General features: G+C 41.2%; 1 protein-coding gene across 2 annotated transcripts; it reads left to right on the top strand.

The window, feature by feature from the left end:
• The first annotated feature begins 1,310 nt into the window (after positions 1-1,310).
• Positions 1,311-26,752, top strand: zgc:113263 (uncharacterized protein LOC503753 homolog). 2 transcript variants are annotated; one of them, XR_010091321.1, is made up of 24 exons: positions 1,311-1,626; positions 2,570-2,772; positions 2,858-2,962; positions 4,126-4,221; positions 10,525-10,635; positions 11,324-11,447; positions 12,117-12,576; positions 14,372-14,439; positions 14,529-14,772; positions 14,900-15,066; positions 17,976-18,198; positions 18,288-18,436; positions 20,071-20,162; positions 20,319-20,476; positions 20,743-20,888; positions 21,583-21,835; positions 21,920-22,035; positions 22,114-22,345; positions 22,450-22,583; positions 22,685-22,934; positions 23,196-23,326; positions 24,237-24,391; positions 24,657-24,763; positions 26,036-26,752. XR_010091321.1 is itself a non-coding variant. In XM_063460288.1 (24 exons), the coding sequence occupies exons 1-24, from the start codon at positions 1,587-1,589 to the stop codon at positions 26,041-26,043; spliced, it is 3,870 nt and encodes a 1,289-aa protein (XP_063316358.1). In that variant the 5' UTR covers positions 1,311-1,586; the 3' UTR covers positions 26,044-26,752. The 2 variants fall into 2 exon arrangements, 1 of the variants encoding a protein (XP_063316358.1); XM_063460288.1 differs by having other exon boundaries at positions 24,237-24,489.
• Positions 26,753-27,135: the final 383 nt, after the last annotated feature.

Below are 27,135 nucleotides of genomic sequence, written 5' to 3' on the forward strand. Positions count from 1 at the left end.
TTTGTGTTAATTCTCTTAATGTTTAAACAAAGCAAACTACGACAAAATTACAGGAAAAAAATAGGCCAGAAGTGGATGCTGTAATTCTGAAGGAGGAGAGGTAGCTGAAGAGAAGACACTTCTGATCAAAAAGAACACAAAGGCCGATCTCGTATTTGCTAAAAGACTTCCTGATGATCCCCAAGACTTTTGCAAAAATATCCTGTGGACCGACGAGACAAAAGTTGAACTTTCTGGAACTTTTGAGTCCTGTTACATAAAACTAACACAGCATTTCATTAAAGGAACATTACACCAACAATCAAACATGGTGGTGGTAGTGTGATGGTCCGGGGATGCTTGTCATAAGTTGTGAAAGAGGATCCCCAAATGAAGAAACTGTCCGAAGGGTAACAAGAGAGCAGGAAAACAGACAGAAAACTAACTGGAAACATGACAGCACAGAAAAACACTGACACTGACAAAGAATAACTACTGAACTGGAAGTGATCAGAGCTGAGAAACAATGCACAGAGCCAATCAAAGTAGACAGGGTAAATGAGACCAGAGAAAGTAAAACTGAAAACTAAACATACAAGCTTGACACAGATGGGCACGGAGGAAAGACTAAGGAAATAGCAAGAAACTAAACAGAATAAAAACATTAACTGAAAGAAACTTACGCTAAAGATACTAAGAGGCGTGATCAACCATGGACCATGACATTTCTTTGCCCATCTGCCTATCCATGACTGCGATTTGTATTTGAGGTCTGAAGAGTACAAGGTGAAAGAGGCAGGAGAGCACACTGTGTCCTGTGCTGCACCAGATTTGCTGGTCACTGTTTCAGAAGAGGTCTGGGTCCACTCCATCTCAGTCAGTTTGTCTCTCAGTAGGAGTGGTTGGATATTGTTGAAATAGAAAACACGTGATCCTCACGGCACCAGATGTGCAGCACAAAAGGAACGGCATCTTCCACACCCACCTTCTCCTGGTAAGCAAACTGCAGGGGGTCCAGCAGCTTGAAGAATATGAGAAGTCAGTGCAGCTGATCTGAAATCAGAGAGGGGAAACGTGGAGCAGAGCTGTTCAGACAGGCAGAGATGAGCATGAAACTGTGATCAGTTATAGGCGAATAGGCTTACATGCTATCCAGCAGTAGAAATTGCGGGCCTCAGTAAAGTCTACGCTCTGGTTACGGCCCTGACAGCATCCCTCCATAGAAACAAACACAACACTGAGCCAGAGGAAAACCTGGTCGGACCTGATGGCGGTCTGGCGCCATCTAGTGTTATGAAATCAAAATTTCCTGGTCGATCCGGTCTTCGTCAACCAACCAGGAAAGAGGGCTTGCCGTGATCTGGACTGAGGCGGATGAGACCAGAAACCTTTGTTCTGCCTTTTCCTCCCAGTACCGAGTAAAACCTAGAGAACGTTCATACCTCCAACAACACTGCGCTCGTATTTTGCTGCTGGGCGATCGCAGATGGTCATTTTATTAATCAAACATTTTCAGAATTCATTCATTAGGCTTTATACATACATTTTTTTCCCGATAGCTACAACCCGAGGGGGACAACTGGCCATTTTTTTCTGTCAGCTGCGAAATGGAAATAAAACGCGGAACTGAAAGTGGAAACAACCGAGGTGCGTGTATCAGAATAAACAGGGGGGGAAATCACGGTATCTTATCTTATATGATCCCCGATCTTTGTGTTGGTAACAATGATTTTTACAGTGACCTCAACGATAACGGCGATTGCCTGCTTCTGTTCTCTGTTGATATTCCTGCAGTATTTGGAGAAGGACTCACTTAATCCACAGTTGATCTCATTAGAAAGTGAAGGTTGTTTTCCGTCACTCCGTCAGTGGTTCGGGCTAAACATCTGTGCTATCAGAGCATTATTTCTACTTACTAGCCGTGTTACCTCTGCCAGAAATCCAATAGCTTGTGCATCCTGCATTATAAAGGTCAGCAATAAGTCGTGTAATCCGTGTTTTGAGTTTGTGGGGGAGTTTGATGGATGCCGCTGTCAGTGCACCTCGGAGCAGCGCTGTCATGTCATTATTTTACGCAGCACTTTGCTGCTACACGTCAAGTTAACTTATGCATCCTGTGCCAGCATATAAAGCGTCAGGTGGATGCTGTTCACTCAGGATGCTCAAAGAAAGGCTGTCGCAGCTTGTTTGCACTTATTTTGAGGTAGTTTCCCTTTTGTTTTGTTTTTGGTTTTTGTCTTTCTAAGCAGATTTACTGAAATTCCTTCCTCTTTTCAGGCAGACAGGCTCACATCACAAAGAAATCCAACATAACAGATGTGATTTAGTGACTTTCTTGAAAGTTAGGAGAGAAACATCATTGCGAGGTGGACATTCAGATAAGAAAAGGAATGACAAAGCTTTCTAAAATTTTCCATAAAGCTTGACCTGCTTGCTGATTTGCTAAATTACCTAAGAAGTTCTCACAAAGTGTGAAGCCATCTTCATATAAATCGCTGCTGCTGTAGGACACACAGTGATGTAGGCCTGTAACAAAACAATAAGTCATTTGTGTCTGTTGTGGTTTTACTTCTTCTCTCCTACTCTTCAGGTAATGACCTTCCCCTCCGTTATCTTCGGCTCCTGGCCCCACCCTTGCAGCTTTTATCAGCTGGAGTGTGGCAAGTTGTGCAGCAGGGACTTGTGGATCACTACGGGATGCTGGAAGAGTTTGTTACCATGGTGACGGAGCTGGTCCCAGAGCTGATGAGCTACAGTCAGAGGGCTCAGCTCATCCTGGGACTCAGGGCCAGGGTCAGTAGTGTTTACGTTTTGGTCATACTGAAAGGAAGCTAAAGCTGTAGTCATTTAAAAATATCTGATTTTTGTGTATAACCAGCTGGTTCTGGAGATGTGTCGAGGGGAGCATCCAGTGGATATGCAGATCATTCAGCCACATCTGGACAGAATAAAAGCCCCTGTCAGTACTGCCAAGGATCACCACGTAAGTGAACTTTAGCAGGAAAATGCACAGCTGTGTAAAAGCTGAGCGCTAGGTTGACATAGCACATACCTGCTATGCAGTGAAGAAGTCCTTGTTTTGTTTGGGGGGTTTTTTTCTCATTAAGTAAAACTAGAGTGAGTTATTATACTAGTACATCTCAAAAAATATATAGTGTCATTTAAATGTTTGGGGGTTTTTGCCATTTAATTAAATGGCAAATAAAAATATTCAAGATTCATTATACGTAGTAAAATAATTAAGGCCTTTCTTTGTGTTTGTTTAGATAATTATGGCCACATTTTAAAAGAATTGATTAAATTGATTCTCAAATGGCATAAATACCAGTTCACTCTGCTGACTTGACAGTTGTCCAGATGACGATCATCGACACCCTTCACAAGGAGGTTAATCCTCAAAAGGTCACTGCTGAAAAGGCTGCCTGTTCTCAGAGTTCTGTATCGAAGCACATTAACTGAAAGTTTGCTGGAAGGGAATAGTGCAGTGGGAAACTGTGCATGGACAACAGGGCGCAGCTTTGAGAGGATTGTCAGTAAAAGTTGATTCAAAGAATTTGAGGAAGGAGTGGACTGGGGTTGGTGTCAGTATTATTTCCTGGGCATTTCATCTGGAAATCAAGATCTTAGAGGAAAGAGTGGAGAGTCACAAAATCTAAAATGTTTAAAGTGCCGTGTGAAGTTCCTGCTGCCTGTGAGGATATCAGGGTGCCAGTTCATCTGCTGGTGTTGGTGGTGGTTGGAGATGTTACAGCACGTCTGCGTTCACCTGCTGTGAAGCTCATACCAATCTACTATTTCAGCAGGACTTACCCACTGCCTACAGTGACTATTACATGGTTTGCAAACTATGTTATTCCTGTACTTGATTGGCCAGATAACTTGGCTGACGGGAACCCCACAGAGAATCTATTAGAGGAAGAGGAAGGTGAGAAACACCCGACCCAAAAACACAGACGAACTGAAGGCTGCTTTCAAAGCAACCTGGGCTTCAATGTCACCTCAGCCTACTTAGTGTTTAAATCCACAGGAAATAGTTTTGAGATTTATTTTAGGAAATATTTTAAGTATTTGAGATACTGGACTTCTGATTTTCATGAGCTGTAAGAATATATTCCTTTTTTTTTTCCGTGTGTGTGTTTATATCAGGTAACCATCAACCACGTGGAGGAATCGGAGGTGAACTTTGTGGAGCTGGTGCATTCGTTACTGGAGGATCCCTCTGAAAGAAAATATTTTTTCCAGGTGAGACATCTTGCAGAGACAAACCAGACACATTCAAGCTTTCAGGAAGACTTCAGTAAGGCAAGGCAAGGCAAGGCAAGTTTATTTATATAGCACAATTCAACAACAAGGTGATTCAAAGTGCTTTACAGAGACATTAAAAACAAAAACAAATAAAAAGCATGATTTAAAATTGATTAAGACAAGCAAACAAACAAACAAACAAAACAGTATTTAAAATCAAAAATCAAAACAGTAGATAAAATCAGAACAGTAGATAAAATCAGAACAGTAGATAAAGTCAGTAGTTAAAATGTAAGTTTTGAAATTTAAGCTTAAAAGTGTGGATTTGGTGCTTTATTCAAAAGCAGCTGAGAACAGGTGAGTCTTCAACCTGGATTTAAATAAACTGAGTGTTTCAGCTGATCTGAGGCTTTCTGGGAGTTTGTTCCAGATATATGGAGCATAAAAGCTGAATGCAGCTTCTCCGTGTTTGGTTCTGACTCTGGGAACTGATAAAAAACCGGATCCAGATGACCTGAGGGATCTGGAAGGTTCATACTGGGTCAGGAGGTCACTGATGTATTTTGGTCCTAAACCATTCAGAGCTTTATAGACCAGCATCAGAACTTTAAAGTCTATCCTCTGACGGACAGGCAGCCAGTGTAAAGACCTCAGAGCTGGACTGATGTGGTCCACTTTTTTGGTCTTAGTGAGGACTCTAGCAGCAGAGTTCTGAATGAGCTGTAGTTGTCTGACTGATTTTTTAGGTAGACCTGTAAAGATGCTGTTACAGTAATCAAGCCTGCTAAAGATGAATGCATGGACTAGTTTTTCCAGGTCCTGTTGAGACATCAGATCTTTTATCCTTGAAATATTCTTGAGGTGATAGTAAGCCGATTTTGTTATTGTCTTAATGTGTTTTTCTAAGTTTAGGTCTGCATCCATCACTACACCCAAATTTCTCGCCTGGTTGGTGGTTTTTAGGTGTATAGATTGAAGTTCTCTGGTGACCTGTAATCGTTTTTCTTTGGCACCAAAGACTATTACTTCAGTTTTGTTTTTGTTTAGCTGGAGAAAATTGTGGCACAACCAGTCATTAGTTTCCTCAATGCATTTACCAAGAGCCTGTACAGGGCCTCGGTCTCCTGGTGACATTGTGATATATATTTGTGTGTCATCTGCGTAGCTATGATAGTTTATTTTGTTGTTCTTTATAATCTGTGCCAGTGGGAGCATGTAGATGTTAAACAGAAGGGGTCCCAAGATGGAACCTTGGGGAACTCCACATGTGATACTTGTCTGCTCAGATGTGAAGTTACCTATTGATACAAAGTATTTCCTGTTTTCTAAGTATGTTTTGAACCAGTTTAGTACAGTTCCTGAAAGACCTGCCCAGTTCTCCAGTCATTTGAGTAATATGTTGTGGTCAACTGTATCAAATGCTGCACTGAGATCCAGTAAAACTAAGACTGACATTTTTCCACTGTCTGTATTCAGACATATGTCATTAAACACTTTGGTCAGAGCGGTTTCAGTGCTGTGGTTCTGTCTAAAACCTGACTGGAAGGCATCATAGCAGTTATTCTGTGTTAAGAAGTAATTGAGCTGTTGAGAAACTGCTTTTTCAATGATCTTACTTAAAAATGGGAGGTTTGAGATCGGCCTGTAGTTATTCATTTGTGTCTTGTCAAGATTGTCCTTTTTCAGTATAGGTTTAATTACAGCAGTTTTTAGTGATTCTGGAAACACACCTGACGTTAAAGAAAAGTTTATGATCTGTAACAGGTCTGACTCCAAAGTCTTTGAGACCTTTTTGAAAAAACTTGTTGGCAGGACATCTAAACAGCAAGAGAAGGAGTTCAGTTGACCTAAGATGTCGTCCAGGTCTCTGTTGTTAATAGGGTGAAACTGTTTGATGGTGTTTAAACAGTTTTTTGGTGGACACAGTACATGTCCTGGATCTGCTGTTGATGTACCAATTGCTTGTCTAATCTTTTGGATTTTTTCTGTGAAGAATTTGGCAAAGTCATTGCAGGCCATGGTCGAATGAAGTTCAGCTGCCACTGACACAGGAGGGTTTGTTAGCCTGTCAACTGTAGAAAATAGGACCCGAGCGTTATGACTGTTTTTGGTGATGATGTCAGAGAAGTAGGACCTCCTTGCACTCCTCAGTTGTAAATTATAATTGTGAAGTTTCTCTTTATAGATGTCATAATGAACCTGGAGGTTTGTTTTTCTCCATCTGCGCTCAGCTTTCCTACACTCTCTTTTTTCATTTTGATAACACTCTCAGAGTCATCTCAGAATTCACATCATGCCCGACCTTGAGGGTAGATGGAGTACAGCATCAAAAGACTAAATGAGGATCCACTTTTGTCAGCCAACAACAGAATCGTGAGGCTGAAGTGGGCTCACCAAAACTGAGCTGCTGAAGATTGGGGGTGGAGGAGGGTGTAGCCTGGTCTGATGTGTCTTGATTTCTGCTGAGGCACACAGATGGTAGAGTTACAATTTGGCATCAAAAGTGTGTCAACTGTACAGGCTGCTGGTAGCGGTGTAGTCATATGGGCAATGGTTTCTTGGCACATTTTTGCCTCTTTTGAACCATTAGGACACCGGTGCTGGTATGAAGCTGTTATGATGCCTCTCAGTTTGTGGCTTTTGTGTCTTTCTTGATCAGAAATGTATAGTACTGGTTCTAGGTTAGTCACCAGCACCAAGATATTTTTTGTCCTTCAACTTGTTAAACTCTAATTCCTGGGGACACAGGCGGAACATCTGGTTTCACGGGCTGTGCCGCCTGGTCTGTTGTTTAAATATAGACATGTGTGGTATTGACAGAAACTTCAGAATCTCAGCTAAAAGCTCACAAAATTATTTCTATGACCGCCAAACACAGCTAAAACGACAAACAATAAAATATTGCACGAAAAGATGTAAACGCAAAGTGTCGAGTCAATTCAATTTTATTTATATAGCGCCAAATCACAACAACATTCGCCTCAAGGCACTTTATATTGTACGGTAGATCGTACAATAACAGATACAGAGAAAAACCCAACAATCCTATGAGCCCCTATGAGCAAGCACTTTGGCGACAGTGGGAAGGAAAAACTCCCTTTTAACAGGAAGAAACCTCCGGCAGAACCAGGCTCAGGGTGGGGCGACCATCCTCTGCGACCGGTTGGGGTGAGAGAGGGAAAACAGGATAAAGACATGCTGTGGAAGAGAGACAGAGATTAATAGCAGGTATGATTCAATGCAGAGAGGTCTATTAACACATAGTGAGTGAGAAAGGTGACTGGAAAGGAAAAACTCGATGCATCATGGGAATCCCCGGCAGCCTACGTCTATTGCAGCATAACTAAGGGAGGATTCAGGGTCACCTGGTCCAGCCCTAACTATATGCTTTAGCAAAAAGGAAAGTTTTAAGCCTAATCTTGAAAGTAGATATAGTGTCTGTCTCCCATATCCAAACTGGAAGCTGGTTCCATAGAAGAGGGGCCTGAAAACTGAAGGCTCTCCCTCCCATTCTACTTTCAAATATTCTAGGAACAACAAGTAGGCCTGCAGTGCGAGACTGAAGTGCTCTAATAGGGTGATATGGCACTACAAGGTCATTAAGATAAGATAGGGCCTGATTATTTAAGACCTTGTATGTGAGGAGCAGGATTTTGAATTCAATTCTGGATTTAACAGGAAGCCAATGAAGGGAAGCCAATACAGGAGAAATATGCTCTCTCTTTCTAGTCCCTGTCAGTACACTTGCTGCAGCATTTTGGATTAACTGAAGGCTTTTCAGGGAGTTTTTAGGACACCCTGATAATAATGAGTTACAGTAGTCCAGCCTGGAAGTAATAAATGCATGAACTAGTTTATCAGCATCACTCTGAGACAGAATATTTCTAATTTTAGAGATGTTGCGCAAGTGGAAGAAAGCAGTCTTACATATTTGTTTAATATGTGCATTGAAGGACATGTCTTGGTCAAAAATGACTCCAAGGTTCCTCACAGCGTTACTGGAGGCCAAGGTAATGCCATCCAGAGTAAGAATCTGGTTAGATACCATATTTCTAAGATTTTCAGGGCCGAGTACAATAACCTCAGTTTTATCTGAATTAAGAAGCAGAAAGTTAGCGGCCATCCAGGTCTTTATGTCTTTAAGACATTCCTGCAGTTTAACTAATTGGTGTGTGTTACCTGGCTTCATGGACAGATAGAGCTGGGTGTCATCAGCATAGCAGTGAAAATGTATACTATGTCTTCTGATGATATTGCCTAAGGGAAGCATGTATAATGTAAACAGAATTGGTCCTAGCACTGAACCCTGTGGAACACCATAATTGACCTTAGTGTGTGAAGAGGACTCTCCATTTACGTGCACAAATTGGAATCTATTAGATAGATATGATACAAACCACTGAAGCGCAGTACCTGTAATACCTGCAACATGCTCTAACTGCGCTAATAGAATATTATGGTCAACAGTATCGAACAGTATGCGAACGAGTCACCTGCCGGCATGTACGCGGACAAGCAACGTCTCTGCTGAAAGCGCAGATCTCACAGATTCCAAAACTCCAAGTTTCATCATGCTCCAACCAAAATTTACCACGCTAAACTAAACACAAATGCCTTTGCTCCCTTGCTTCTAAAAATTCCACCATGATAAAACCGCTCCTGCCGCACACTTCCATCTCCCAGTGTGCTTCAAGAGCAGCTCCCCATCATGAGTCGCTATTTTCTGTCTTATTCGCTTGTCTACACACAGATGCATTACACACCAGTCTGCGTACTTTGTGGCCATCCAAGTTTTTATTTTTTTGTTTTGCAGAAAAGACCTCTGACAATAAAAGCCTAATTTCTGCTATTCAACACCTAAGAAATTTAAGCTTTCGTAGATGGTGCCAAATTGCAAAAAGCTTAGCTATGCTTCCAATAAAACCTCTGTAACTTTGCTCTGTGTCACTTCAGCAGCGTCCATCTTTGTCTATATGCTGGTTCATGGCTTTCTTTAGTTTTTGGTCTACTGCAGCAGATTTTCAAAGGGGTTATGTGCTATAAGAGACACAAAAAATGAGTCCAGGAAAAAATTCTTCATATATTTCTTTGTTCCATACTCAGTATCTTTGACACAATGGCATTTGCTGTGATGGTTACACCTAAGAGTAAGTCTCACAAGTGTAAGCTTTATTTTCATATCAAGATGGTTTACACAGAGTTTGTAATCGTAGAGAACTAATCAAATCATTTTGGGCATGACATTTTCAAGCAGGAGCCTCAGAAAGCCCCTGGGGTTTTAAAAGGTCAATCATGGTTTGAATATCACTATGAGATGGAGGCGGCAACAACTTTACATTTTCCAATGGCTACTTCAAGTAAAAGTGGCCTTAAAGTGGCTTTATGAGACATCACAGTGAGTTCAGTGGCCTCCCTAGACACCTTTGGGATGTGGTACAACTGCAAAGTTGACTGATGTTAGACATGTCAGCACGTGAAATCCATGAAAGAGATGAGGCTGTATATTCATTAGGAGGTGCTTTAATTACGGGTCTCCATAACATAAGGCACAGATGATAAATAAGAAGACAGCTCCAAGTTTGGAATAATGCCTGTTATGTCATAGTGGGGGAAACACATTTATAATGATTTCAGTATGTGTGAGCCAGGTCGGGAGGTTTAGTATAGTTGTGCTGACTCACTTGTGCTGAGACGCTTGGTATAAATGAGCTATCAATATTTATATAAATTACACCTGCAAATCAGGGAAACGATTTTAAAAACCCTCAAAAATCACACCTGCTACACTATCACTGTTGAACCTGGATAATGTTTCCTGACAGCACCCCTTTATAGCTGTACCTCTCTTAACCCTCTTAACCAAGGGCATTCAGTTAAAATTGAAGGAAGTCCAGTTAGGGAAAAGTTCCTCAAACAAAGTTGAATAAATTCATTATAACTAAATGCAATATATTTTGAAGTAACCTAACATTTGTATCAGTATCTGTATATAGTTTACAATTGGGTGTCAAATAAAAGCACAAATTCAACAATATTTCAACAATGTTTATTATTAATTAACTGTATGGTACTTTGATAATAAAATAAGATTGAAATGTTCTTTACTCATTTCAAGTTTTGAGTTTGCATTGAAAAATTACACCAAAAAAAGTTTTTGAGAAGGCTGTTTTGTTATAAAGTTTCAATTAAAAAATAATGAAAATGTGTAGTCTATCCATCCACCCATCAATTTTTTTCTGTGGTCCGTCTATTTGTGACTTAGGCTCTTAATCATTCTGTGCCTTTCTTTCTCACTTGCAGGAAATCTTCCCAGTATATTTTGGCTCAAAGTACGATGCAGCACTAGAGATGCTGGTGTGGGAGTTCATATCCAGACTGGAGGAGCTGCTGCCCGTCCCAGACTTCACACAGGTGCTGTGTATCTTTGTGCTCATCCGTGCCAGGCCTCACTAGCCTGTTGCGTGATAATGATTGTTATATGACACTTCAGTTCTGTTTTGTCTATCCCACTTAACTGTATAAATGTTAACATGTCCAGATTGGAATTACATTAAGAGACATTTAGCGCTACTGTGGAGACAGCATCACATGAACATGTGAATTTATTGTTGATTAGTTTTGCTTGTTTCTTCTTTTTTTAAACCTGTTGTAGTTGTGCATTATATTAACCCAGTGCACCTTATCTGTCTCCACTGGCACGTTTCCAAACTGAACAGCCATTAAAGGCTGACTGGAGCACAAAGACTCACTCCTGGGGCTCAGCTGTCTGTACCACTGTGGAGAAAGGAGGGTTAACAGGGTGCACGCTCACCAGGGCCTCCCAAAAGGCTCATTCCCTTTTTAGTACTGAGCCACTAGAGAGAAACACTAGAGCAAAGCTAAATTAGAAGCAGTCCAGAGTATTAGAAATAGACGTGTTCACATCAACTATATTTTATTACATGGATCACATATTCTAGCATTAAGTCTCTTCAAATGATTTTAAATTCTTTATTTAATTCTGTGATATAGAACATTTTGGCTGTATAAACAATTAATCTAACTAACATAATAAATAATTGCAGAATTACTAAAAATAATACCTTGATTTTTCTTTCAGTTGGCCACCCTGCTCAGAGACACTCCGTCATTCCTAGACGACTGTTTGCAAACCCTTTTCCCCCCTGAGGACATGAAGGCTGTACTTGAACACCACAGAAACCTCGGTCATTTTAAAGAGAAAGGTACTGCGGGCACACACTGGTGGGAGATAATTGCACTTCACCGTGTCCTGAAATGTGCCAAGAGAAAGGCTCGTAGCTCAGCGGCACTGGAAATGTGGCGCGAGGGCGTTCTGAGATTCATAAATTGAAAATGTTATTTACAGGTAAAATATTCATGCTTACTTTGAACTCTTGCTGTATGAGTGCTGTCACAGGAGTGCTATATTTTTTCTGCATTAATTTTTGCTACTTAATTCCCCATACTTCCTAAATTATGAGTCCCAAAACCTTGTCATAAAAAAAAGCTCACTGGAGTTTGTGTCATTCAGTTTTATTTATGCAAGACGTAGTCATTCTCAAGGCACTTTAGATTCTGCGGTAAAGGCTTTACACTATTATAGACAGAAGTCCAGTCCCTTTGTGAGCAAGCGTTTGACAACAATGGAGAGAAAAAACTTCTCTTCAACAGGAAGAAACCTCCGGCAGAACCAGGCCCTGAGAGGACAGCCATCTGTCGCCATCAGCTGTTGGGGAGGGAAAGTCAGGAGAGAAAAGTAGAGCAAAAAAAGATCACAAAAAAATGCCTAAACAGCCAGTTTATGTTTATTTCAGTTGGAGTGTCTGACAGCTGTTTTATTTGTGTTTAAGTTGAACCAGAGCTTTAATAACGGTCTAAACGCTCAATTGTAGATCCCAGATTATTACCCATGGATGACTGCATCCTCACCTCCCTGTCACTGCCTACTGGGACCAAAACTGTCATGGAAACAGCCTCCTGCTCACCTGCTCTCAAAGACTCCGACCACAAAGGACTTCTCAGTGCTCCCGTCAACGCAAGCAGCACGGAGAAGTCAAGGAGGAGCTCTGAGCCGATCAGGCAAGGACTGAGGGAGACGAGGGACTCTGGCAGTTGGCAGCTGCAGGCTAGAGCTGGAAACATTTCTCAGGAGAGGAAAGTACAAAACATAATTAGCACACTGCCATGCGATGAAACCATAGACCTCACTACATCCAATGAGACTGCAGACACGGATTCAGAAGCCAGTGAGAACAACCAAAGCTTGAGGGCAGCTCGCATTCTCAGGAAGAGGAAGCTGAGCGGAGGTGTGGACATTCCCACAAAGCAATCCGTGGAGGCTTCAGCTTTCTTGTAAGGTTTCCATATGTTAATATATGTTTTATTCATTTGTTGCTAACAAACGGTCGACGTCACATGTTTGCGTCTATCCATAACTTTATCTGTTTGGTCAAAGTCATGCTAGGATGTAGGTCTGCTGGTCTGCCTTTAATGTTTGGTCCAGACTGAAATCTCTCCCCAGGACGTAAATGATTTCCTATTAAATTTTCAGCGGATGTCTACACTGCAGGGAGCGTGAATACTAATATAGAGTCATGTGAAATAGAAAGTACAGGTTCTCTCATTCACAAGGTTTGTTTATAAAAATCATCTGGTCCTTAGCAGGACTTAAAATTATTCAAATACAATCTCAGATGAACAACAAGGCGTGACATATTTCACACAGTCATTATTTGTTTAACAAAAAAAAGAGCCAAACTAGAAGAATAAGCAGTGTGTAAAAAAAACTAAGTACAGTGGTCCCTTGTTTAGCGGTAGTTGCGTTCTAAAAATAACCAGCGATAGGTGAAGTCCATGAAGTGGCCAACTTTATTTTTTCCAATTATTATAGATCTAGAAGGCTGTAAAACCCCTCACTACACACTTTATACGCTTTTCTCAGACAGGCATGAACATTTTCACGCTTTCTCTCTTGTTTAAACACTCTCAAAGTTCAAACCTTCGTAGAAAAATAAGTCCAGTATTATAAAATGAAACCAAAGATCAAACCCTGTTTTCAGGGCCAGAACATGGGAATAGAGCAGCTGCCAGAGAATTCAACATTAATGAATCAATGGTACGGAAGTAGAGGAAGCAAGAAGAATAAGTTGAGTAAAGTTTATCTGACTGTTTTGTTTCACTTAATGCTCCTTATAATCCGGTGCGCCTTATGGTCCGAAAACTTCTACCTTCCTTTAGCATGTCCAGAAGTCCAACTTTTTGTGCGATGGTTAGCATCTTCCTCTGCGTTTTGGGTGCTACCGCAGGTGCCTTTGACGGTGCAAAACGTTTCGTTGACATTGTTCTGTTTGTTGGGGAGAAAACTTACAAACATACAGTGCAGCACTTCAGAGTCACACTGCTAGCGATCGAAGATTTATGTAAATTTGACAACCTGAACGCATTCTGTACTGTACAGGAGACAGTGCCTCTAGGAGACAGTGGTCTACAGCCGATCAGGACGCGGAACACAATGCGCCGTAAAAAAAAACAATTTGCACAGAAAAAATCCACGCAACAGCGAGGCCGTGAAAGGTGAACCGCGTTATAGCGAGGGAGCACTGTACACCTTTACCACTTGCTTGGGTCAGTAGCATCCAGTTGCTGCTCATCAAATGCACTTAAATAACTGATCATCAGCAGTGATCTTAGAGAAGAATAGCTGCTAGCTGTCAATCTGCAAAGGGTAATAAAACAAATTCCAAACAATTTGAAGCCATCGATTTAAAGTGAGGAAGATTATTTATTAGTGGAAAACGTTCAGGACACTTACTAATCTTCCCTCATTCAAGTTGTCAAGCACGGTGGTGGCGAGGTGATGATTTAGGCATGTTTTTTGTTTCATTTCTTTTCACAGAAAGCTGTGCATAAATGAATGAACTGCAGCAAAGCTATAAAAAAAAGAATGGGCCAAATTTCCTCCACAGTAATGTGAAACATTGATAAAGTCACACAGTGTTGTTGATAATGGTGGTTGAATCTTAGAGTGCAATTCATTTTTTACACACTCCGGCATTTCAGCTAGGACAGCGTTAAATAAATAATTACATTTGATGAGAAAACGGTTTGTAAGCGAGCAACTCCAATCGTAGTTTTTTAACCTTTGCAGGGAGTCCTCAGTGGATGATGAGAATTCAGGTGAATCTCCTCTCATCTCCATATGGGGAGATTATACAGGTGTGTGCAGTTTATACATGGTCTCAATCTAATATTTGGTTTTGTATTTCTAAGCATAGCTTTAACTGAGGCGTCATGTTTCATTTCAGACTCTCAGGAGGGCTCTTTTCCAGTTGTAACGGACACAAAAGTTCCCTGGTCGGATGAGGAGACGCTCCATCTTCTCGACATCTGGGGGAAGGACTCTGTGCAGCGAGCTCTGAAGGGCTGCTTGAAAAACCGCCACATATTCACCCAAATTGCACAAAAGATGGCAGAGAGGGGCTACATGAGGACAGTGGAGCAGTGCCAGACGAGGATCAAACGACTGAAGAAGTGCTTCCGTCAGAACAAGTGGGCATTTAACGACACAGATTTTGAAGCTCTCGCTGACGTTTGTCAGAAAAGTTCACTGCGAAGCGATGCTTAGACTAAATCTCCTGTTGTTTTCTCCCTGATCTGTCGCCGGAGGGAACTCCAGGCTGGAGCATAAATTTTACACACAGCTGGATCAGGTCCTCGGCTCATCGGCTTCCTTGGCCGTTCCTGAGATCACCTACGACGTTGAGGAAATTATCGATGAAGACCAGTCCCGAGACGGTGATGATGACTTGCAGTTTATCGGACAAACGGGCCATCTGGAAATTGGTACGAGGTCACATATTTGTACTTAAGTTTAACTCTTGCAGCACAATTGTTAGTGACATGAACATGACATGAACAGCTTTTCTGTCTTTTAAGGCTTCATACAATTTTGCATCTGAAAGAAATGCTAAGGATTACAGAATTTTTGCCAGTGCAGATAAAAAGGAAGTAAACAGATACAGTTAAATTTAAAAAAAAAAAAATCTCAGAAAAACTTTATCCACAGGATTAGCCATTTTTTAATTCCACCATACTCTGAAAGAGTCTTAAATTTACTATTTAAAACTAAATTTACTATTTTTCCTCTGACTCGTAATGCTGTTTGTCCGTCCAGTCTTTGAATCCAGATGTTTTAAGTCTCATTGCTACAGCTGTATAAAATCAAGCACAAAGCCGTGCAGGCTGCCTTTGCAAACATTTGTGAAAGAGTGGGTTGATCTAAAGAGCTCAAAGAATTCAATAATAATAATAATAATAATAATACATTTTACTCAAGGGCGCCTTGAAGAAACCCAAGGTCACCTTACAAAAGAACAAAATTAATAAAAGGAGCAATAGTCATAAAATACATAAAATAAGTTAAAATTCGGTCACGGTCGCACTTTCTCCCTCTCCATTCCCTTATCTTTCCTGCTTGGCTTTCACATGTTTCTGTCTAGTCTTGTCTACTTCTCTCCCTCTACCCTGGAAGAGTCTCACAGTCTGTTTTCTAAAACCTAAAAGAGGAATTATGGATTTGATCAACTGGTCCCTGAATGCAATTGACACCCTTTTCTCAACAAGAAGCCTGGGTTCAGGAGAGCCCATTGAAGACATCTACCTTTTTGGAACCATGATAACAGGGTTCTTGCTGATCGGCACTGGCTTGGCCCTGGCTTGGCCCTGGCTTGGCCCTGGCTTGGCCCTGGCTTGGCCCTGGCTTATCAAAGAATAAAGAAAGCGGAAACAGCTGTTCAAATCCCCACAAGGCTGCCCGCTATGTTGATTGGAACGATGGAGCAAGCCGTGGCTTCTCAGAATGGGCTCATTAGACGCAGCACGGATGACATCTTGGAGAAGCTTGCGGCTGCTGTGAGTACTGAGACTCTGTCAACATCGTGGAGAGGCTCACGGCTCTCCAACGGGAATGGTGAGGAACCAGTAATGGACATTAGACCGACTGTAAAATTGTCATGCAGTGGTTCGCACTAAAGCAAGAACACCACCATTATTTCATGCGGCTACCATATCGGCGCCAGCTGTGGTCTCAAGGCTGGAGCTGAATGTAACAAACAGTTTCTCCCCTGATAACAAACTGTGTTTAGACTCTTCGTTCCAAACGCCCTCGTACGCTTATCTCCAAGGCCGAGTCGGACGGCGGGTCTGGGCCCAGCGCTGGAAAAATAGCGGCAGGGCAGGATGGCTGTGTCTGCATCGGCTTACTTCTCACCCCTTACCCACCCCTGTTGCTTGTCACGTGCTTCATGTTGTGATGTGGACATTTATGTGCTCTTTGTGCAGAGTTTTTTTGTTTTCTGTTCTCATGCTGTCCTCCCATAGGAGCCCAGAATGAGTAGAGGTCACTTTTTTTCCCCTCCTCGACTTGCCCATTGTATTGTACATTTCAGTGTTTTTTCGTAATACTACCGGTCTCCGACCTGTCTCCCCATGTGATGTCTGTGTTGTGTATGTAAGGTCGGGGCCTTTATTCGTCACTTGCATGTGACGAATAAAGGCTTTCTTGAACTTGAACTCTTGAAAATTGTAAAACAGAACTTGACAACAGATAAAATCAGCACTAAAGCGAATAAGCCAGTTTGAACAGATGTGTTTTGAGCTTTGACTTAAATACGCGAAGAGAGTCTATATTTCTTATGGCTGGAGGAAGAGGGTTCCAGAGCCGAGGAGCAGAGCGACTGAAGGCTCTGTTCCCCATAGTGATAAGACGTGCGGACGGAACAGTAGGATGAATAGCAGATGAGGATCTGAGAGGGCGGGAAACAGTGGTGATCTGAAGCAGGTCGCACAAATAGGAAGGAGGAGATTTATGGATACACTTGTCGGAGTACAAGTTATGACCCGAGCTGCAGAATTTTGAAGAAGTTGGAGTTTATGAAGGGACCTTTTAGGGAGACCAAATTAGAGGGAAGTAATCAATACGGGACGCAATAAGACTATGGACAAGGATGGCAGCAGCATGGGGAGTAAGGAAGGGACGGCTTGGGTTTCCATAAATGAGGAGAGTCGGTTAATATTACATAATTCAAGCGTGATGCTGTAATAGGATGCCTCTGTTGCCTTTGTTGAAATTTCTTCCCTCCTAGATATTCCACACTCAGCTATTAGTGGTATTATTTCAAAGTGAAAGCATTTATTAACCGTAGCAAGTTAACCACAAAGTGGCAGAGCATGTGGGGTTGTTGAGTGCTGAGTCCATAATAGTCGCCCATACTCTGCTAACTTAATGTCTGCATAGTCCAAACCAGGGGTGCCCAATCCCACTCCTCGAGAGCTACTGTCCTGCAGCTTTTAGATGCAGCCCTACTCCAACACAGCTGAATCAAATAGTTTGATTACCTCTTCAGCATGCCATCAAGTTTGGCAAAGGCCTGATAACAAGCCATTCATTTGATTCAGGTTTGTTGGAACAAGGATGCATCTAAAAGCTGCAGGGCGGTAGCTCTCGAGGACTGGGATTGGGCACCCCTGGTCCAAACGTTCTCTGGCATTAACATCAGCACAGGAACTGTGTATGGGAGCTTCATGGCTTGGGTTTCCATAAATGGGTAGCCCCTGCAGGTGCAATGTGGAGGTAGTCCAGTACTTTTGTCCACATCATATGTAGAGATGTGTCCATTTTTTTTGGACACAGTATTGTTTTGCTCAAAATGGAATTAATACTTCTGACAAAATTCTGTGATTTGTTATTTTAGGAACGAGAAGCGTTCCCTGGACAGACTTGGAGACCTTGGCCCTGATCAACACATGGGGTGAAGATAAGATGCAGCAGGAGCTGAGGGGAATGCACAGAACCGGGCACATTTTTTCCATTATATCCAACAAAATGGCCACCCAGGGTTTCTCCCGGACGCCAGAGCAGTGCCAGACGAGGTTAAAAAGGCTGAAATCGAACTTCAGGCAGTGCTACCAAAACAAGTATGTGTGCTCGGAGTGGAAAGAGTAAAAGAAAAGTTTTCGATTTGTAAAACTAATATCTCTGCTCTTTTGTTGTCCCTGCACTGTAGCCTGAAAGGGCAGGAGCAAGTTCAGTGCAAGTTTTACAACGAGCTGGGAAGAATTCTAGTGAAAGACTTCCCTTCAGTGCCACAGCTGGAAGAAATACCAGGAGAGCCCGAAGAACGCGACTTTCCTGCCTACACTCATCCAGACATGGGTAAGCTCAGTTTCTCTGCTCAAGAGGACCGTTTAGATAAACAGCCTGCTTCCCAATTTGTTTGCACTGATTGGCTATTGTGTGGTCGAGACATAAGCTGACAAGGAATCTATTGAGCTCATTGGTCCTTTTGGGCAAAGAGCCAATGAGCTCCTGCTATGGCATGGCATAGCAGGAGCAATCGCTACTCTTCAGTGAGTGTTGGTAAGGCTTTAGTAAAACTAGATTAATTTGTAGTGGATTTCACTGTTTGTGAGCCTCCTGGATTTCTCTGTGGATTTTAATTCTCATTTGTTTGTGCAGTACTGCCAAGCGATGACAGCAAAACTTGTAACTTTCTTTCTCTGCTTCCCACATTACAATTGTGATCATGAGCCAGATGAAGTACTACGTCAAGGCAGTTAAATGTAGGGAAGAACAAGATACATGAGCAAAGCGCCACATTATAAAAATCACCATTTGTTTTTGTACTTTCTGATTTTGTCCTCTGGGGGGCGCTGTGGACACGTAACAGATATCTAAAGTTAGAAGTGAAAGCTTGTTTTTCTAAATTTTGCACCCACACTTCTTCCATGACTTTGTGTATATTTATTATTATTTCTGTTGTCAGTTTGTTGTATTTAGTAACTGTTTTCTTTAGTTGTGGTTCAATTTGACAACCAGAAATTATATTTAACAGCATAAACTTTTGTGTTGTTTATAACTAACTGACTGAGATATACAGATTGGATATCTGCCTTCAGATCATAATCATCTCACTATAACATAATGTAACCTTTACTGATGGATTATGTGAAAGAAAAGTACATGGCAGCAGAATCTATTTAAACCACAGTGCTGTACCAAAGCCTTGAGCCACTCATCATTTCCTTATATTCCAAGGGTCCAGACTGTTATTTTTCAAAGTGTTCTTAAGCAATAGTTCTCAAGTTCTTTCATAGTTTTTCTTTGAGCATTGAAGCTTTTTCACTCATTTTTAATGCAGCTCTTGGATCTTATTGTTTTCAGAGAAATGAAAGTTACTTAACACTGACCTACGAATCATTCAAGCATAAGACAACATCTATCTTCTTACAGGATGAACCAGTGCAGTATCAACACATAACAGACAACTTAGCAAAAGAATAAATATAATAAAAAAATGAATGATATCTTTGGGCACTTTGTTACTAGCAGCGCGTTGCAAAAGATATCATTTGTTCCCTTTTTTTTTTTAGTTGATTCTATGAAAAATGCCATAAGATAGTTTGACAGATATAAAGTAGTATTTTTGCACCTACAAGGTGATTCTCAAAGAGCCTTTTGCTGAAAGCATGGTTTGCAGTGTTTTCTTTTTAAAAATGAGGAAAGAGGACAAGTGAAGGACAAAAGAAGAAGTGGTGAATGTAAAAACTATCTACATCAGATGAACAGTATCTGAAAGTCATGAAGAATAAAGAAGCTTGTGGCTTCTATGCTGTATTTCAATTTTTATTTTCACATTTCAATAAATCGCTGTTCCAATCTTCTGAGCAAAATGTAAAGAAATGAGAGGTAGCTCAAGACTTTTGTACGGTATTGTAGTTATCTTAAAAAAAGTGTGAAATAAGGGATTGTGTATTAATCCGTTTACTTTTTTATTTCTGCCTCTTCAGAGTCTGCTGTGGAAATTCAGGAGGACAGGAGGAAAGTCCCTTGGTCAGACAAAGAGACGATCATCCTTCTGGAGATCTGGGGAGATCCACAGGTAAAGCACAATGTCACAATTTATGCACTCACCAAAAAATGTTTTGGAAATGTCCATAAATTTCCCGATAATCTCACTTTATTGCTGCTTCATTCTTTATTACTTCACTTTCCTTGAAGTTTACTACTTTTACACGGAAATTTAACCTTCCTTCAGGTCCAGCAGTGCCTTAGACGCTACCCACACAACGGTCACATTTTCACTGAAATTTCAGAGAAGCTTGCTGCTAACGGCTATTCCCGCAGCCCCGAGCAGTGCCACACGAGGATCAAACGTCTGAAGGGGAACTATCGCCAGTGTCGGGAAAACATGAGGTAAAAACTGCATGTCTGGAGTCCGGCACTGTTGGAGTGACTTTTGTTATATCTTCACGGCGTGTTACTAGTATAACAATGATTCTCGGACCACGACGTAACTTTAAGTATTATTTATTGCGGCATAACTTCCAGCACACGGCTAGTCCGAACAACAACTAAAACGCATTTCCCATCATGCACCTGGTACAAAATCGCTACGGGTCCTGTTATAACCCAAAATACACAACAACTTTGTTTTAACGCACCTGTCTTACTGCCTCTAGCTCATCTGGGACTGACAGAGTCGACTTTAAATTCTATGATCTGCTGGAACAAATTTTGGATAAGCAGCCATCAACGTCGTCTACCATGGTGACAGACTCCATCGAAATATCAGAAGACTCCAACAGTGAATCAGTAACAGAAAGAGGTAAAATTTCTCTCTTCTACACCTCATGCACTGCAGGCTCCTTGTTCTTCACCTGTTTTCTCCTTTGTCTTTTAGTCAACACGGTAATTTTGCATGGGAACTACTGAGTGTGGTACTCAGATATAGTGCTTCTCATCATCTTCTATCACCATGGAGATTCCTTAAAATTTCAGGTTGCTCTTTCTGTGAATGATTCTCCAGACTGCATAAAACATAAGCCTGCTGAATTTGCACCCAAAAATCTCCATAAAAGCCTAGATAACTCAAAAAAATTGCACAAATATCACTTAAATACTGATTAGCATGCAGCTACTATTATCACAGAACCTTTGTGTTCAGTTTGTGTTGGAGTTTTTATTTTACACAGAACAAAACTGCTGGATTCACTCAGGGGTAAGATCAATAACAACTTCTTCAATCCAATTACTGTATAACAAATTACCAGAGGTCCCTATGTAATACTAGACCCATGCTAATTGGCCTCAAACAATAGTGACCCCCAAATGCTTTCAGTAACTACATAATTTAAGCCATGTACTGTATGTGCAGACGATTATGACGACTTTAGACTAAAGTGAAGTGAAAGTAAAAATGAATTCAACACATAAGTTAAAAAGACTAAGTATTCCTAATCCCATTTTTCCCATTTTGGATGTTTTATACTCATGTTAAATTTCTGTGTCTCAATCACAAGACCCAGAAATCAACATGTCAGCTGAAAAGCCAGTAACCAGCTCTTGGACAGACGAGGAGACCCTGGGACTTATCGATATCTGGGGTGAAGAAGATCTCCAGAAGGCCCTGAGGGGTTTCGTCCACAACGGCCACGTTTACGCAGACATTTCCGAAAGAATGCACGACCTCGGTTTTTCGAAATCCTCGGAGCAGTGCCGCTGGAAGGTGAAGTCTCTGAGGAACAACTTTCGACAGTGCTACGAAAGGAAGAAGTGAGCTCAGTCTTTCCATCGGTTTACCTGATTTTGTATCTCTGTGAGTGATGCCTCCATAACTGCCGTTTTCATTCTCGCTAGATCTGGAAGAAAAGTTGATTACAAGTTCTACAGCCAACTGGAACAAATACTGGGACAGGAGGCGGTTTCTCTTGATGAGTATGATGAAAGGGATGAACAAGAGGAGCAGGATTCAGGTACAGAACACGCGCTCTGCATTAGATTAAAAATCAGCCACAAGTCAGATATCTTACATGTGTGTCTACCTGCAACAGGTGCCGATGGTTTGAACACAACGTGGACAGAGCAGGAGACGGTTGCTCTCATCGAGGTGTGGGCCGCAGATGATGTGCAGCATGGCCTGAAAATATGCGTCCGCAATAGTCACATATTCGCCGAGATATCTGAAAAAATGGCCGCAATAGGCTACCTGAGGACAGCGGAGCAGTGCCACTCCCGGATTAAAAGGTTGAAGAAGACTTACAGGCGTTACTGCAACAGCCGCAGGTACAAAAAAAACCCAAAAAAACAACAATACATGCTTTATGCTTTTTGAGATGATCCAGGCTCGAATGTTGTTGGCCAGCTGACCGTGGATTTATGTTTTCCAGAAATGGAGGGCGGCCCACGGCGTTCCGATACTTCAACCTCCTTGCTCCGGTGCTTGGCGACGAGTCTATGTTTGCTCCTGTGGACAGTACCGATGCCACCTTACAACCTTTGATGGACAATGAGCCTGTCTTATGTGGGTTTACACAGCCAGTCAATAATACACAGGGTTACTGTGCGTATATGAACTAAACTGCCAAAGATGAACACAATAATAAAGGCGTTTCCTCGTTTTAGATGAGCAGCCCTCGACCAGCCGCCTCCTGGTCGACCTGAGCCGAAAGATGCCCTGGTCGGATCAGGAGACTCGCACACTGCTGGAGATCTGGGGTGAGGACGGCGTTCAACTCACTCTGAAGGGCTGCCTGAAGAACCGACATGTGTTTGACTACATCTCAGAGAAGATGAACGACCAAGGATTTATAAGGACCTCAGAGCAGTGCTACACCCGCATTAAGCGTCTTAAATATGGCTTCCTCCATGAAAAGTCAGTAACGACGAGACTTTGATTCTCACTTATTCTTAACTTGTTTATATGTTTAGTGTTTTTAGTATTGGTTTTGCTTTTAAATTTTTAAATTTGGCATGATCATGGGTGAAGGTCCATGTGAAGTCATGACAATCATCCTGAAGATCTCAAGAAAAAACTCACCAGAGCATAAAGATGCTCTTTGTCATTTACAGTAATCGCTATAAAAACTGTAATTAGAGTTCTGGTTTTAACTGTGAGTTTGTTTTACAAATGTAGGGGGGAATTTAAATTCTTCAATGAGATGGAAAAAATCTTCAGGAAGGAACTGAAAGTCGACGACGCGGCCGCAGACACGTCGGCTACAGATGAACCAGATGACTACATACTCGAACTGGGCCCAAAAAAAGGTGAAACTATATGGAGTATGTCACAGTGGGTGGGTTTTTTGATTTTGGTTTTTGGTTGTTTTTTTTTAGGTGGGGGGGCAGGGGGGGGGGTAGTAGTAGTAGAGGTGAGGACCCAAATTCAGGACAAGGGCACAGGAGGCAAATTGTTTCAACCAAGAAAAACCTTATTAGGCCAAAAGTAAAGTCTAACAACTCTTCTGTCTTCTTTGGCTGCGTTTGGATTTTATTCAGGTGCCAGGTTGGCAACAAGGCTGAAAATCATCTGAAAATAGTTAATACAGGTGAAAACAACTGACAAACATGAATAAAAGACAGGCAGGCAGGGGGACAAGTCGTAACTGTAAGATGAGATCAAGTAAATTAAAGCTACTACAAATAATAACAATCAAGACATGAAGCAAAATTGTAAAACTAAAACGCAGAATAACCATGAAGTGAAAGCAGGAATCAAAGATTCACTGTCTACTAGACTATTAAAGACATTTTTAAAAAAGGAATCTAAAATCTCAACAAACACTAAAGAACTAAAACAAACTCAGAAATAAGACAAAACCCTGGGATCTTGAAAGAGTATATGTTTTTGTTAACTGAAATGAAAATCTAAATTAGACTATAGATAAGAGCGTGATGTGCAGAGATTTGGTAACTTCAGAGGGATAAAGCTGACGAGCCATACCAAGAAGATATGGGAAAGAGCAGATGAAGCTAAGAGATGTGACAATCAGTGAGCAGCGGCATGGCTTCATGTCGAGAAAGAGCTGCACAGATGTGATGTGTGCTTTAAAAGTGTTGATGAAGGAGTATAGAGAAGGTCACTGTTTCTTTGTGGAGCTAGAGAAACCATATGACTGGGTGCTAAGAGAAGTGTGGCGATGCATGAGGAAGGAAATCAATGTTTCTTTTCTTACAGTCCCCTCAGGTAACCAGTGGGTGCCCGACAGCACTAAGCTGCCCTGGAGCGACGGAGAGACCGAGGCTCTACTGGACATTTGGGGGAGCGAGGAGATCCAGGAGAACTTAAAGGGCAGCGCCAAAAACAAACAGATCTTCCTCCAGATCTCTCAGGTCATGACCAGCCAGGGCTACCTGCGCACTCCTGAACAATGTCAGTCCAGGATAAAGAGGCTGAGGGCTAATTTCAGGCACTTCCTAGAAGGCAGAAAGTAAGCTCAGCAGTTCATTGTTGAGAGGTTACAGGGCACCGTGAGGTGGTGGGATCAGCCATAATGTAAACGTATTTTTATCTTCTGAGCATATTCACACCTCAGAGTTATCAGATTGTAGCTTTTTGTCTTCTTATCAGTTCTGATGTTCTGTGTCGTGTTTTCAGAGGAGAGAAACAAGAATGCAAGTTTTTTGAGAAGCTGGTGCAGATATTTGGCAACAAGTACATAATAAACTCAGACCCACTGGCTGACAATACAGCTGAAGTCATAGGTAAGTCTGACAGAGGTATCTGTTATTTTAGCACAGATACAGCAGCTTTAAAAATGCATACTGTTTGTAGGGTTTACTTAATTTTTACACCGATGGAAACAAGTTATAAGTCTGTTTCTTTTTTCCAGTGTTTAAACTTCATTATTGTTTTTGCTTTTTTAAATCTAGATGTTGCACAGATATTGCTTCATTGATCAATTCAGGACTTGGTCCATAAGTATTGAGACAGTGAGGCAGTGTTTGTAGTTTTGCCTCTGTATTACCACCACAGTGCAATTCAAGCGAAATAATAAAGATGTCTATGAGGTTCAAACTTTAACTGTCACCTGTTTTCAGAGGCTCAAAATGAATGAAATAAACTAACATAATTTTAAATATGAGGATTTCTTTTTCATACTTTGATGAAATTCCTTTGCAGTCAATGAGTCTCTGAAATCTCAGAGACCTCACCAAAGGCTGCCTCCCAGGCCTTTACTGCAGCCACCTTCAGTTGATGCTTGTTTGTGGGTCTCTCTCTGCCTTCAGTCAATGCACCAGAATTTTGATTTGGGCACTCCTGAATCTTCTCCCCTGTCTCTGTCTGATCGGTTTATTTTGCTTTTTTAGCCTAATGGTGGCTTCCTTCACTTTTACTTACAACTTTGGACCTCACTTAGAGTTCCAGTAAATAGTTACCAAATGAAGGTTCAACACATGGAATAGACTCCAGATCTTTTATCTTCTTGGTTTTTAATCAAGCAATGAAGAAACAAGGTTCACCTCCTTGCCGGCTGTTTGTTCGATTATTGTTGGGCCTCTGTGCATGAATATGGCTACATCTTCTAAATAGTTGATGAAATCTTTTTGTAAAACCCAAGGAATTAAAGCTGAAAGTCTGAACATCAATCACATCCTGACTTATTTAAAATTCACTCTGGTAGTGTGCAGAGGCAAAACTACAAAAACTGTCTTTCTCCAAAAACTTTTGATCCTAACTGTAGCTCCACATTTTGAGAAAAGTGTTCATTCATGAGTTACTAAATATAAGATCAACAGCATTCTTGTAGTGCAGGGCTGCCAACATCCCAGTCTCCTCTGGCTGTGTTTAACTACTTAACTCATGAACATGAGAATAGTAAGAGCGTTAGTGAGTTCATTTAAAACAGTACACAGAGTATTTACTTCTTAGAGCAGCAAACCAGCTCATTTACATATGTTCTTCTTTTGGAAACTTGTTAACTGGGATATTTGTCAGTCTCAGTTTAATATCTAAAATGTTCCTCTCTGATCCAGAGGCATGAAATCATCCACGGTGAAGATGACGCAGCAGCAGCAGAAGGACAAAGAGGAACATCCAGAGCAAGAACAAGAAACCGATCTTTACTGCTGTGTTGTTTACATGACAAAAGAGGGTCTGTCCTGTCTCACTCAAATGTACATTTCCCTCTGTTACCTTCTGCAGACACAAAGACCTACTTCAGGTAGCAATTCAGTGTGTGTGTGTGTGTGTGTGTGTGTGTGTGTGTGTGTGTGTGTGTGTGTGTGTGTGTGTGTGTGTCCCTCAGCTTGAGTGTCTTATTATTTAACATAGCCATGGAACAAAAACAGTGATACTCAGGATTCGAGGGACAGAAATGAATCTTTGACCCATTTGAATTCACACAAAATGCTCTGAACCTCCAAAAACATGTTTTTCCTAGTAAGTTTATTATTTTGTACTTGAAGTTAAAGTGAGTGAATCGAAGCACAAAAAAAAAAAACCCAGAAGAAAATACAAGTGAGGCCTTTGTTATAGCCTCACTGTTTGCCCTTAATTTATGTCTCACTTCTTAAATCTTGCGTATTTACACTTGTTTTTTAAAGTCTGTGTAGTTAAAGTTGAGCTCTTAAGTACTCAGTAGAAGTTAATGTTGTCCAGAATTTTATTTATTTAAATTATTTACATGTATATTCCAAAGTTTTACACTTTAAATATGTTAACACTTCGACCTTACTGAAGTACATGTAGAAGGGGTTTTTTCATATCCATTAAAAGAAACATGAAACATGTCGTTGTGGAGTTTTTTTCATTTCTCCTGCTGATTTTTCAGCTCGGATGGTCGTTGAATATTTTATTAGATCCCTAAGAACTCGTGGAAAAAGCTGTTTGTTAGGTGGTTGTTTAACAGGAATTATATTAGAAATTATGTTTATATTTGACCATCAATTCTTTAGTTTTGTCATATCATACTTAAGCACAGCACAAAGATAACAGACGGGCTTCCTCCAAGCAATAAAAACTGGTCAACAGGAACAACGGTCAAGCTTAACTGTAAGGAGCTGTAAATTTATCAGGAAAATGTTTTCTGTGGTCACAGACAAGAAAGCACGGACCTCAGTACAACAAGATATTT

Source organism: Pelmatolapia mariae, linkage group LG17 (assembly GCF_036321145.2).
Source record: "Pelmatolapia mariae isolate MD_Pm_ZW linkage group LG17, Pm_UMD_F_2, whole genome shotgun sequence".
NCBI classification, from domain to species: Eukaryota; Metazoa; Chordata; class Actinopteri; order Cichliformes; family Cichlidae; genus Pelmatolapia; species Pelmatolapia mariae.

Excerpts from the sequence above, each read along its gene's own strand:
- zgc:113263 (XM_063460288.1), top strand. The coding sequence starts at position 1,587 with ATGGAAATAAAACGCGGAACTGAAAGTGGAAACAACCGAG. Across the intron at positions 15,067-17,975 it reads AACGGGCCATCTGGAAATTG|GAACGAGAAGCGTTCCCTGG; the intron begins GTACGAGGTCAC and ends TTGTTATTTTAG. Across the intron at positions 18,437-20,070 it reads CTACACTCATCCAGACATGG|AGTCTGCTGTGGAAATTCAG; the intron begins GTAAGCTCAGTT and ends CTGCCTCTTCAG.